Source organism: Lepisma saccharinum, chromosome 7 (genome assembly GCF_977018435.1).
Source record: "Lepisma saccharinum chromosome 7, izLepSacc3.1, whole genome shotgun sequence".
NCBI classification, from domain to species: Eukaryota; Metazoa; Arthropoda; class Insecta; order Zygentoma; family Lepismatidae; genus Lepisma; species Lepisma saccharinum.
The window spans coordinates 29,260,124-29,273,972 of record NC_139235.1 but is presented as its reverse complement, the minus strand read 5'-3'; the positions used below and the strand labels follow the sequence as shown (position 1 = coordinate 29,273,972).

At 36.5% G+C, this 13,849-nt stretch overlaps 1 protein-coding gene and 1 pseudogene across 2 annotated transcripts in view; one reads left to right on the top strand and one right to left on the bottom strand.

Moving 5' to 3' along the window:
- Positions 1 to 1,494: 1,494 nt before the first annotated feature.
- LOC145990406 (26S proteasome non-ATPase regulatory subunit 11 pseudogene) lies at positions 1,495 to 3,213 on the bottom strand (annotated as a pseudogene).
- A 4,335-nt stretch (positions 3,214 to 7,548) lies between these two features.
- The window catches only part of LOC145990167 (kelch domain-containing protein 3-like), a 46,626-nt gene continuing 40,325 nt past the window's right edge, over positions 7,549 to 13,849 (top strand). The window contains exons 1-2 of one of the 2 annotated variants that reach the window (XM_083125830.1): positions 7,549 to 7,935; positions 10,096 to 10,260. In XM_083125830.1, the coding sequence (XP_082981956.1) occupies positions 10,110 to 10,260 (151 nt within the window). In that variant the 5' untranslated portion in view covers positions 7,549 to 7,935; positions 10,096 to 10,109. Of the gene's footprint in view, positions 7,936 to 8,196; positions 8,295 to 10,095; positions 10,261 to 13,849 lie in introns of those variants that run through there. The other variant, XM_083125831.1, reaches the window with a different exon arrangement.

Below are 13,849 nucleotides of genomic sequence, written 5' to 3'. Positions count from 1 at the left end.
CAACCCTTATGGGTATGGTTGTGAAATGAAGCAGTATCTTTTGTCCTTCAAACCAACAAAATAAACAACAAGTTAGCATAAGCAATTTCATAATGCCAAAATTAATATACGAAGAATGAAAAAATAAAGAACTCAGGTCTCATATACCACCCTTGACACTCAGTCAATAAGAAACTCCCAACCAACCAACCCTTATGGGTATGGTTGTTAAATGAAGCAGTATCTTTTTTCCTTCAAACCAACAAAATAAACAACAAGTTAGCATAAGCAATTTCATAATGACAAAATTAATATACGAAGAATGAAAAAATAAAGAACTGAGGTCTTATATACCACCCTTGACACTCAGTCAATAAGAAACTCCCAACCAACCAACCCTTATGGTTACTTTACTCTGTGGATGGTAAGTATAGATTAAATTATCCTGCAACAATATTTCAGGAAGTATAGCAAATCAATCTTTGTTAAAATTAAAAAGCTTTGAAAGTCAGATGGGTATACAATCATAATAAGTTGTCACCTTACATGTGGTCAAATGTTAACACGTGTGCCCAAATTACCGCACCTTTATTGCTAACAGTGTATTCCAACAGAAGAATCAGACTGCTGAACAAAGTGAATAAATATGCATGAACCCCTTTATTAATATTCTACTACTCCACCTAGACAACAGGTTACCATCGGGTGTGAGTGTTCTAACTACTCCCCTACCATCACCTTGTAATCTGAGATAAAGGATATTAAATTCCAAATCATTATATTGAACCATTTAAGGCTTGATGCTCCGAGACTTTTCTGTGTTTGGATGAAACCTGTCTTCGGTTTCTTCAACATCCCCTTATAACACTTCGAAGTCGACATGTCTTTACTTCACATGATATCGGAAGCATGTGAACCTATCCTTAGGTCACAAAGTTATACTTTATGTTCACACAGAACAAAGTAAAGTGTAATTCTTTCTTTAAACAAAGAATCTTTGATAATATTTTTCAATTTTAGGGTTTGCATATGTGATTGATTCATTTCAGCATTGAAACAGAACTATATTCATGACTCAACATGTCAAGCTATGTAACCACTGACCTTACTCCATCGACAATATCCAAACTAAAACATATACTGACACTGTCATAGTGAAAGTATTCAAGATAACTCTTAGTATCAGATGTTACATGTACACAATAAAGTTATTTCGCTAAACTGTATGTTTCAAATTCACATACTAATAAAACTATGTATGTTTCATAACATACTTTTTCCAAATATATGCAACCACTTAAGAATGTTACAACAGTCATAGTTCATATTACTGTAATTCTAAACTTAATCATAAATGATAAGCATTATAAGTATGTAACAATCTTTACCGATCAAGTAATTTTCAGTCACATATCTGATATAATATAGTAAGACATGTCTGCGCACTGCAACAATGCCTTTGAAAAGGTACATTACAAGTAAGTAATCAAATGATTGAAATGTAAGTCTACGACATTACAACTTTGAAGTTAACTTTAACTTCATGACATCATCGTGACATCTTCTGCGTACATGTGTACGATGCATGATCAAGCATGCTATCACAATCAAAATACAATTATGAGAGGAGTATGCATGGAATGCTTCTAGACAAAATTTTCTCCTCCATAATTTCAAACATCGCTGCCTGAATGTTCTTTTACGAACATGTTTAGGATGAGTTGTTACTTTTCTCCTTGCACCTGGGCAATTGGTGAAAACAGTCTTATTAATTTCTTTCAATTTAAATTTGGTGCCTTTCCTTATTCTATCCTTCCACTGGACATTTGGAACACTTTGGGGAAACACCCCTTCACCTTGGTCTAGAATACCGTGAAACTCCTTGTCCAAATTCATTTGTGAAAGTTTCTTCTCTACTTGGTTTACAGGTATGTTAATGCATTTTGAAACATAACCCACCTGAACACGAGAATAAGGTTCGATGATTTGACAAAGGTTTTGTTCCAACACTGTGTCATACAGGCTGTCTAAATGTGCTCGAACAATTGGATCATTTTCCAGTTCTTCTTTAAACTTATCCACAGCCTCGTGAAAGTCTACCAGAGATCTTTTATGACTTGCTTGAGCAACACACTTCAAAGCTTCAATTGCACTTCCGGCATACTCCAGAGCCAGTTTCTCGCTTATGATCTTTTGCACATCTTCTGGTGTGTTCAACGTTATTTTCGACAGCAGCATGTACTTCAATGCAGTCCTGGCCTTTGAGCTTTCCACACTATCATAGCCTTCAAATGCTTCATAGAAGTAAGAGTATGCTGTTTTGAAGTCTCTCTCGTTATCAGCATGAAGAATGCCTGACTGCATATCAAGCGATGCTTGTAGTTTTGGAGGGCAATAAATTGAATTAGCTGTAGTCCGAGCTGAGGTAAGTGCTGCACATGCTTTTGGAAGATTACTCAAGGCATGGTAAGTTTTACTTTCTAGAAGTTGAACCTCTAGCAATAACTTTTTGTCACCTAATTTATTCAGTTCTCTTAATAAGGTCGATTCCAAGTGAAGAGCTTCAGTAAACATTCCAGTGTCAAAATACAAAGCTATTAGGCAGGCTTCCAAATACTGCCGGAGGATAGTCTTTTTATCTTGTTTTGAACACTCAATGCACTCCTTGCACAACTGAACTTTGCTGCCAATGGTGGCTTCCAGATCCAAGAACATGCCAACCAAAGCACAAACCAATTTGGCAGCCTTCGCCTTACTAATGGTGCAGAGGTAGGGTCTCGTCTGCTTAATAAGTTCAGCCATTTCTTTTGCTTTGCCATCTTTCTTGTAAGTCTCTCCTAGTTTCAAGATACTTTGTTCTTTGAGAGGAATTGCATCTTCTTCACTTTCATCTCCCTGTTCTTGCAGAAGCCTGGACAGATCATCTATTTCGTCCAACTTATTCGCGACTGACGTTGACTGGGCTCTTACCACACATATAACTGCCGCCATTTTTGTCTTTTTGCCCACCTCGAGTTCATCTTTGATCTCTTCTCTAAGCTCTGTACAAGTAGCTTTGATTTCATCTCTGAACACTCTGACTTCTGAGATACTAGTTTTAATAATATCATTCAGCTCTGTCAATTGAGCATTAGTCTTGTCCTGATTAGCTTTGAGCTCTGTTTGGCCATCCTTGATAGCATTGAGAGCAGCCATAACATCTGCCAAGCAGAAATCACCCTTTGGATCTGTCATATTTAAAGAAATAAACACCTAACCTCAGAAACAAGAACAAGAAGCAAAACAATACAAAGATTATTATAAGCTTGAACCTTTTCAACTAATCACCTGACGTCTCATAATCTTAAATATGTAACAACTTTGTCAGTATATTTTAAACTCAGTATTGGCACAATAGGTAACTATGGTGCTATGTTGAAAAGGAAATTTAAATTTACATATACTGATAACTTTATAATTATTATATTGATAAAAATGAAAAGAAAGAAAAAAAAACAACAACTAGAAACAACAAAAATTACAATAGCATCAAATTATGTAATTATTTGAAAGAACATTTATATGAAGAAAACACTTCTTTACTGTCTCCTTGCTAGGCAGAGCAAGTCCTCCTCTAAATATTTGGGCATGCGTCAGTTCTACATCTGAGCACACTCAACATGTCAGATTCCTCAATCAGGTCCACAAGATGGCTTCCTTCAATTTTCAAAACTTCACATTTGGCTTGTTCACATTCAAAATGCAGAAAATATTACACTCACTTAGTCTTATTTCTCATAACATTTCATTTTAGATAATGCAATATTAATTTACTAGCTAGTTAATGCTGATGCCAGCAGATAATAATTTCCTGCTCACAATTATTAAACTAGGCACTTTACACCAGTTCCAAATCTTTTCTTTTTCGTTATACAGATTATTCCATTATAAAAGCATTTCCAAGCTTCTGTTATCAACAAAATGTCTCTATATAGTTTAAACAAACTATTAAAGATTAACTTATCAAGTATAATCTCTCAAAATATCCAGATTTTTAATGATATCAAACCTTCACCAATCGTCACATTTTTACTTATGTCCCATCCATCCATCATCCTTCAAAGTCACAGACAACTAGTATTAGAGCAACTAGTTCAAGCCAGATTTTTTAGTATGTGTTATCTTCAATTGTTTTATATTTTTGTTCATAAGTGCTTAACAGCTTGAATGTTTGTGTTGTAAATGTACATATTTGCTCTGTTACAGCTATTTTACTATGTATATCACAATATACTTATCTAATGATTACAATTACCATTTTTTGAATGTTGATATAAAATACCAAGTATGACATCATATAAGACATTGAACAATTTTAAAGAGTTGACCTTTGTATATAAACCTTGATGTCAATGCAAATGTACATAATTTCAATAAATTTAATTATAAATTTGAATGTAACTTATCTTGCTTGCCTGAAATAACACATATGATTGAAGATATTTGTTTTTTCATATTGTCAGTCAAAAATAACTGTTATGAATATGAATTCAGAATATTGCACAAATTGATAATTTTGTCATGATATACAAATTGGCTTTTTTAAACATCATATTTAATGAAATTAGTTTAAATAGTAATTTCAGACACTTAATTGCATTATATGAATAAAATTTTGAGCAATCATATGACTAAATTATTATAAATATTGCACAAATGTGGAACTTTGGACTTGGCCTAACCATTTTCAAATGTAGTTATGACAATGTATTATATTTATTGTCATAATAATGAGAGACAATATGGCTATTTTCAACAAGATTCGGCCACAGCCCATACCGCCGCTGATTCTCTGGACGCTATAAGGGAGGTGTTTGATAACAGAATAATTTCTAGAGGTTTATGGCCTTCACGTTCGCCAGATCTTACCGTATGTGACTTTTATTTGGGGGAAACTTCAAAAATAGAGTCTACCGAAATAACCCTCATAGCATCGACGAACTAAAAGACAATATAAGGGCAGAACTTGGAAGAATTACGGAAGAAGAACTTTTGCGTGTGTATCAAAATTTCATCAAACGATGCCAGGAATGTGTGAATGTAGGTGGACATCACTTTGAACAACTCTTATAACACAGGTTAGTGCTCGTTTTGCAATATTTATATAAATGTCTGCATATGTCCATAAAAATAAGCGGGCATTACAGACCGCAAATGTCGGCATCTCCGTCAGCGCCGCCCGACACGCTTCTTCTTCAACGTCGCCTTTCCGCCTGAGGGATTTAGAGAAACCCTATGATATGGCATACCACTTTTACTTGCACGAATTTACTTCAAACAACAAGAGAGTTTTCAGACCGAAGCGACAAGCGATATCGGGATTTCGCACAGAAGCATTCGATCTAAAACAAACCATTCACCAGTCACGCTTGCGCAAATAACAGGCCGGCCCAACACAATGCACGGCATTGATAATCCGGTCCATTCCGAGCGACAAGCGACACCTAAAATTTGCCGTGTCGCTTTAATTCGGAAGGTGTTTTTATTTTTGAATGTTGGTTCCCAAGAAAAAAAACATATCGCTGAAGTCTGAAAGCTTCCTTTCGAACCAATTCATCACGAGAAAATGCACGTGTCGCTTGGACTGGACTGTTGTTTTCTCAGTACCATACATTATGTCGTCTCGGTCTGTTGTACTCGTATGCAAGGTGAATTGTTTCCTTTAGATTAAACGGGCTGTTGCTTGTCGCTTCGGTATGTAATCTCCGTGCCACTTAAAAGTGAATCATCAGTGATCAATGAAATTTTTCGAACCGAAGCGACACGACAAGCTGCACTTGTCGATCAGATTTCCAGGGGTCCCGGGTTCGATACCCGGTGGAGGTACAAGTGGTTCGGATCCCACGTTAAACTGTAGGTCCAGTCCCGATTAGCCTTACTGTGCATAAAGTGGACTTAAAACACCAAATCAACCAACCAAATCGACCAGATTTCCAATGGTGTGTATTGTGCAGCCTGAGGCACGGTTCGCCCTCCCCTTCCGCCGGCCCTGCTATGAACTTGGTCACCCATCAAAGCATGGCAATTTTAACACAGAAAACAATATGCATCGCAGTAAGCAGCAAAAATGACAGCCTCCTCTATGCCATTTCTACAAGAACACGTGCCGGAGCCAAGAGCTGAAATGCGGTTGGAGCCACATAATTTATTTATTTTGAACAATTCCAATATTATGAAATATGAACAATTTGTGAATTAAACCTGTTGAAATATGTAAAATTAAGTATATTTTCCTTAAATATGTAAAAGTAAGTATTTATTAAAGTTAGAAATATGGAAAAATATTGACAATAAAATGTACCTTAAATCACTACAAACATTACTATTCGCAAAGATATCACAAAATTTCAGCGATATTTCGTCAAACTAAAAGTATGTATTTACCTATAAATCCTAGCCCTGATTATAACCAGTAGATAACATTGAACACAGCTATGGGTTCGGTAAATTGTCTACAGTTCAGAAGCACTCGCACACAACGTCAAACCGGTCAAATACTTAGTATAAAATAAAAATATGGTGCTTCCAATCCAACAAAACTCACCGTCACTTTACCTGCCTTTCCCCTTCCGTGACAGAAATAGTGCTTCATTATTACAGTTGGCAACACTAGTTACTAGCTAGCCAATGAACATGCACTGCATAAAAGAAGCAACCACTACGCCGTGCTATATTGCCACATTACCGTCCCTGGCGAACGGTGTGAACCGCGAGCTGGAGCGCTATTCAATTGTTTTCAATGATGTTTGCGCGAGTGTGTCCAGGAATGGAATGACAATGTGGCAACAATAGCGAAGGTTGGCGAGCATGGTAGAACACGTGATGCTAAGAGAGAGGGAGACGAAACGAAAATTGGTATCTACGCAACGGCAACGATATGTGTGTTGTACTCTACCAACTCTACCAAGCACCGGGTTAAACACCAGCGCCTCTAGCGGATCATTTTCGAGTGGAACCAGCCAGAGCGCGCAGAACTGTGCCGTTTTCCACATTTCGTTATTCAAGGCGCTGTAATTGTAACGCAATGCAATGTGCAATTCAAACGTTATTTATTATGATACGTATTTGCCTTGATAAATGAACATTCTGAATGGTACCAAAAAACAATAACATATGCTGGCGCCGTCATCGGAAAAATTTGCACCGAAGACCGAACAACCCCACAAATCCACATGGCGAGTCGAAGCATTGGTCGAAGCAAGCATAGCATAGCATCATATGATAGCATATCGGATCACTGCCCGGATGTCATATCAGAATATTATTTACAATTATAATTATTTTTATAATTACAATTATAGATATTCTAATTCTTGTCTAGTAGCAATATATTAGCATCGAAATAAAATGAAATCTAGTAATGTTAACATGGCATTAACTTTTCAGGGGGGCATGACCCCTCTGGCATCCATATACCCGACCAAAATCCTCGACAGTCTCGAAATCTGAGCACCCCTCTCTCCATCAAATTGCTGCAAAAATTTCTACTAAAATTTCGGGATTCTGTGCACCCGTAGGTATCAAAAATTGTGTGTGATCGACAGTGGATCTCTCCCTCTACTAGGTGCTGTGTGAAAACAATGTAATGGAAAAAGTTTCCAAAAATATTTGGTCGAATAGTGTTTCAAATAAATTATGGATGAAGTCTGTACAGATGTATTAGATTGTTCTGTGTAGTGCCCCCATGTTACGCCTGCTATTGCAATACATACATTTGTATTATGCGCCACAAACTGTTCCAGCAAGAGGGAACTCGTAAATAAACATGGAAGAAGAAAACTCATCCGAAGAGAATTCTGCACTATAAATTGTTTTCCGGGAAACATGTCGATAAACTACAGTTTTGAAAGATTGCAGAAAACTACATAAAGATAAAGTGTTGTCAAAAGAGCTCAAAAATTTATTCAAAACACTCGCGTAAGTAACCAGACGTTTATGTCAAGTTATACAATGATACCTCACGAATAGCAACTTTATTTTGTCATTATCTATTCATAGGTTCAAGACTTTGATGAAATATACCTGCTGAGTTATAAACAGCTCATGGGTCTATGAATAAGGATATCATAAAGGAACAAAATAAATCTGTTCAACGTTTTACATTCCTCTACACAGAAAACGTTGGCTCACCCCGTGCCTTCTCACGTTAAATAGACTAGGCTTTGTCTGGAGTTCGTCGAGAATGTTACACAGTGGGCGATTTTTATGCAAATAATACAATGCTATTATGCCCCCATATCTATACACACTTGAAATGTGGTTAATTTTTAAATTAAGTAAGTAAAATGGTAAAAACAAAAATAAACACATAATGATTGCTCAGGTTAACCTTGAGATCTTTATTTAGCTAGGCCTATGCGAACTTTTTTATTACCACCAATGAATGTAGGAAAATATTTACTCTGCATATCGTTTGTTTTCTTTCAGACTAATTCATGTTTAGTGATTTTGCAGCACCAATATATACATTTTTTTGTCCGGTGTTCCATCTGTAAGTTTTGGAGTATTATGTTGAAATGTGGTTTTATATTTCAAGAGGCCAAAGTAAACCAATATTTTTTTTAAAAAATACAATATGTTTTCTTTATTCGTCTTAGTTTAAACATTTGGCTTGTTGCTATTGAATCAAGTTATCAGCTTGTCATTGCTTAACTGCATATTCAGGACTCTTGGGTTTGTACATTTATGTTCGTCCATGTGTAATGTTATAGATTTCCTTTGATTGCAAGCACACACCATACAAGGAATGTCATAACAGCCAGCATGATTCAGGCTGCTGCTTTGTAGCACCATTAACTTGATAATCAATTTTTGAAACAAAGCCTACAGCTTTCCTGTAACGTATCTTAAATATTGTTTATTAAAGAAGTTACAAATATTAGTGTGCAACATTAAATATAAGGCAACACTTACAAAAGTACGAGGGTCGTTCAAGGAAAAAAGTTTCCCTTTTTTTTTTTTTTGGTGAAAGTACGAGCCCGATAAATGAAATTAAACTAGCAATGTGTTCTTTTGTCTTTCCTCTACATTTACACACAATGCAATGTTTGTGCGGGCTACAGCGCATGCACGGCACATGATTAGCATGAGTCATGCAGTGAGAAACTTGCCCTGGCCATAAGGAGTAGCGAATCATGGCGGAACAACATGTTTTGGCGGTGTGCAGTAAAGAAGAGATTTGTTCTGTGATCCAGTATGAGTGGGCAAATGGTCTTGCTCCTATCGACATCCACAGGAATCTGGTTGTTGTTTATGGAGACACTGTAATGTCAGTGTCAGTCAGGTTTCATCGTGTTGGGTCCCACGACAACTCACTGCAGAACATCTCACGATGCGTATGACATGTTGCCTGGATTCTCTGACCCGGTACCACAATGAAGGGAACAACTTTCTCTGACGTATTGTGACTCAGGGTGAGAGCTTCGTTCATCACTACACTCCAGAATTCAAATGCACGTCGATGGAATGGAAACAGCCGTGAAAAGTGTTCTTCGTTCCCTGGACCCCGAATTTTTTGCAGATGGCTATCAAAAACTTGTGCAAGGATGGGACAAATGCTTGTGCCACCTTGGAAATTATGTTGAAAAGTGAGAAAGGACCATGCTACTTGGTGCAACTTGATTTTTGTTTGTAACTTAAGAAATACATTTTTTGCAACATAGGGAAACTTTTTCCTTGAACGACCCTCGTAAGAATTCTTTTACAAGAAGGTGGAAAGTACTTATTTTAAGAGAAATGAAATCAATTAGAAAAATAAAACGGTGTGAAATGAAGCAAAATGCAAGTATGTTTTTTTTTTTTACCCTACATTTCAAAGTGAGATCTGAACCACCACATGTGGGAAAACAAACCCCCAACCCCTTAATTATAAAGGGACATTATAGCCACTAGGTTATCAAGGAAGGAAAGAACAGAATAAATTCGGCAACTTAAACTACTGATGAAAACAACCAGCAATTTATTATAATTGGTTCTTGCCTGGTCAAATGTCATGCTAATATTGGTATCTATCTAGTTACAGACATTGATATGTTTTGATGAATTACCCATTTCAGTCACTTCATTACAATCTTTCAGCTCGAAAGTGAATCATGTATTGGACTGTACACTTGGAAGGAGGACCACGGAGGGTGAATCATGCAGCTGTTGCAGTGGGTGATAACATATACTCCTTCGGAGGTTATTGCACGGGGGAGAATTATCGGAAGAAGAGGCCAATGGATGTCCATATTCTCAGCACAAGTGAGTAGTGAGAGATATAAGGAGACCCTACAGTTAACTCTCGTTTATCATTACATCATATAAATGCTGTGGTGTATCCTGAAAATTCCTGGTTTACCACAACAATTCTTGTTTATTGTATATATTTATTAAATATTAATTAGATATAATAGAAAAAAGGTACTAGTTTACTATCCTTCGGACAGATTTCTTCATTTCTACAGAAGAAACTACTTACCGTAATAAGTTCCTGTAGTATGTCTAACATCTGGAAGGTGTTTTGTGTGACGTGGGAATGTTTCATTGCGGAAATTCAACCATTGACGCTTAGCCCCACGAACCATTCATACATAGCCCCACGAACCATTTCCGGTAAGGTTAGGTTAGGTAGGGTCACAATAGGTTACAATAGTTAAAAATTGGTTTCGAAAAAGATATGCGTAGCCCCACACACCATTGTTGCATAGCCCCACACACCATTCTCGCATAGCCCCACGAACCATTGACACATAGCCCCACAAACCATTTGCAAAAACGTACGTTCTTCAGTTACAAAAACACTTTTTTAAAAAAAAAAAATTGATCAAAAAAACGTGAGTACACGTTAAAAAATGATCCGCGAAGCAGATAGTTAAGTACAAATGTCAAAAATTGACGAAACCCAGAAGTTATAGGTGTCCGAAGGATAGTAAACATTTACCGAAAAAAATATGCAGTCATGTAAGTAAAACAAAAACAGGATTCCGACAACTTCAAAATTTCTGGTAATTTTTATATTTTTCACAAAAATTCCCTTTTCTCAATAATGGGACCTGGATTTCTCTTCACCCAAGGAAAAAAACCTTCATGTAGCAACACTGCCTCTGTCAAACACAGCACAGAGACAGATAGAAACATGCAGCTTTTTTCCTCCAACACTGTTTCCATGGGTGATACTAACCACACAAGTTGCATGCTTTTAAATAGCCACCAGCCTACTTTCTCGCCCTCCCCATGATCATTCAGAGAGGAAACCCCGTCATCAGAAGGGTGTGATGGAGAACGATCAGTGGCTTACATTATACAGTCTTTAAATTCTTTATATAATTGACTTAAATTTGGGTCAAAGTTTGTTTTAATAGTTTGCACATTAGTGATTTCACATGTATATAAAAAGAGGTACTTTAGTATTATGCGGACTACCTCATTTCAGACCGTCTGTTTTCTGGGAAAGCAAAACAAATGGACGTAATAGGAACATTGTATTTGAAAGTTTACAATATATAAATCATACAATTAGCCTTTTGTTAATTGTGATTTCCAAAAGTCAGCTATATCGACCGAGAAGCTCGTTGAAAGCGTCGACACTGGACACAGCCACCGCCGATCGCCACATGTATTCCGCCAAATAGGATTCCAGATGATGACGATTTCTCGTTGTTTTTAGCATGCGGAGATGTGTTATAAATGAATAATTAGCAATTTTATGAGGTGTGTTTATGACGTCACACATGAGAAATGGCTATGTTGTTAGGTTAGGCCTTTTAAGTTTGGTTCTCTTAGCATAAATATCGTTGAAGTGAATGTTCTACGATATTTCTGATACAAACAAACGAAAAAGGCATTCAATTGAATGCCTGACTTTGAGCAGAAGCAGGGGGTTTGCGCGGTACGGTAAATGAGTCATGTTTGGGAGGGGAATATAATTTAACGTAGACAAATAAGCTAGTCCGTATAATACTAAAGTACCAAAAAATATGATAAAAGTTGTTTTATGGGCGATGCGCATGGTAACATGGAGAATACGCCTTACATAGATGTATTATTGGTATATCTGGTGATTTGATATTGGACCAAAACATATACTTATCCCTTTCTCACCTGACACTTTTGTGAGATGTCACAGAATGATTTTATTCTTGCCGTACTTTTATAACACAAAATAATTATGAAAATTTTATGATGCCTGTATAATTGTGCATGGTAAGGTTTATTTGTTAACATAGTATAGAATATGCTTATTTCTTAATTGATAAAATGTCTGGGATTATTATTTAAAACACATTTTATTTACTAAGTGTGAACATAATACATATGTGCAATTGTGTATATGCTGTTTGTGTGTGTGTTCATTTGCATATTGGGCTGTCCACCACGTGACCTTGTGACCATCAAAGACAATTTTTTACTTATTCCAAATAATCTACAGCTTTCATATTATAGGATGCCAAGGGTCCCGGGTTCGAATCCTGCTCGGGCTTGGTTGCTTGTGAATGTCTATTCATCAATTTCACCATTTCATAACTCATACCCATCTTCGCAAATTAGCCAAGAGGCACAAAACGCAAAGTAAAATAAACTAAATCAATGAATTTCATATTATAGGACTTTATTAAATTCTATATAGTCATATTCAGCATAATTTTTACTGTAAAATCAAATCCTTAATGTTAAATAATCATCTGAATTTAAGTGATATTTTTATATATGCAACACCAATTCTTTTTGTACACAAAATTAGAATTTGAAGTTATTAAAGCAAAAATCAAAGATTTTAGAAGCTTTGAAATTTGTAACTCTGTATAATCTCTTGATATTTTGTCCAGTTTCTTTTACAATAAGTGTTGAGTTGGTATATGAAAACAAAGCAATATTATTATATCCTGTTTTGGTAATAGTGTAACTACTTTAATATGGCCGTATGGCCAACAGTGTTGCCACCTCATAAAGGGATGCAACATAAAAATTGTAGCATAAGTTAACTATGCTTTTATCAGGATGTCCGAGATGATTGATTCTTATGTGTAATTTATTTTCATGTGTGTCAGTTGAGAAATTCCATTTGAAAATGGATCCCCTTGGGACAGAAGCTTTGGAGCCCTGTGGATTACATGTTGTGGTATTCCAATATCCAGTGATCAGAATGCTACATTTTTTAAAAGTAGCTTCGCTACAGCTACTCTTCCAAAATGTAGCTTCGCTACAGCTACATTTACCAAAAAGTAGCTCGCTATGCTGCTCCTGTTTGCTACTCGCTACTTTTCTGCTACTGTATTTCTGCATAAACAACTTGAAATAACCATGTGGCAGGCCCATATCCAAGGGAGGGGCCATGTTCTCCACCTTCCTCGAGCTATGACACATTTTAATTTGAACCTATAAAAACGTACGAAAATAATGTTGATGATTTTTCAAATTTTGCAAGAATTTCGATTTTATGCATGCACAAGTGAAGGCGTGAATGTAGAATATCGAGAATGTCTCTAATTTCGTTAATAATTGGTATACTAACTAAATTTGGCCTTCTAATAACGAATCTCTTGTTAAAATGCTGCGGTCACATCTGGAAATCGTGAAAAAAGCTGATGTAAGTTGAATTTTTTTTAAAGCTGTATCGCATTGTTTTATGAACAAAATTTTAACTATGCTTGCCTAACCTAACCTAACCTTGCCGGAAATGGTTCGTGGGGATCCGTCAATGGTTTGTGGGGCTACCCGTGCAACATATATAGCAGTGGCGGAGCGTGACCTTTCCAACAGTGTAAGCCTAGCATGACGAAGGCTATTTCCCGTTGTGCTTATTTTTGGGCTGACATGGTTAGTGATTTATCCACACACATCGACTCCCCCC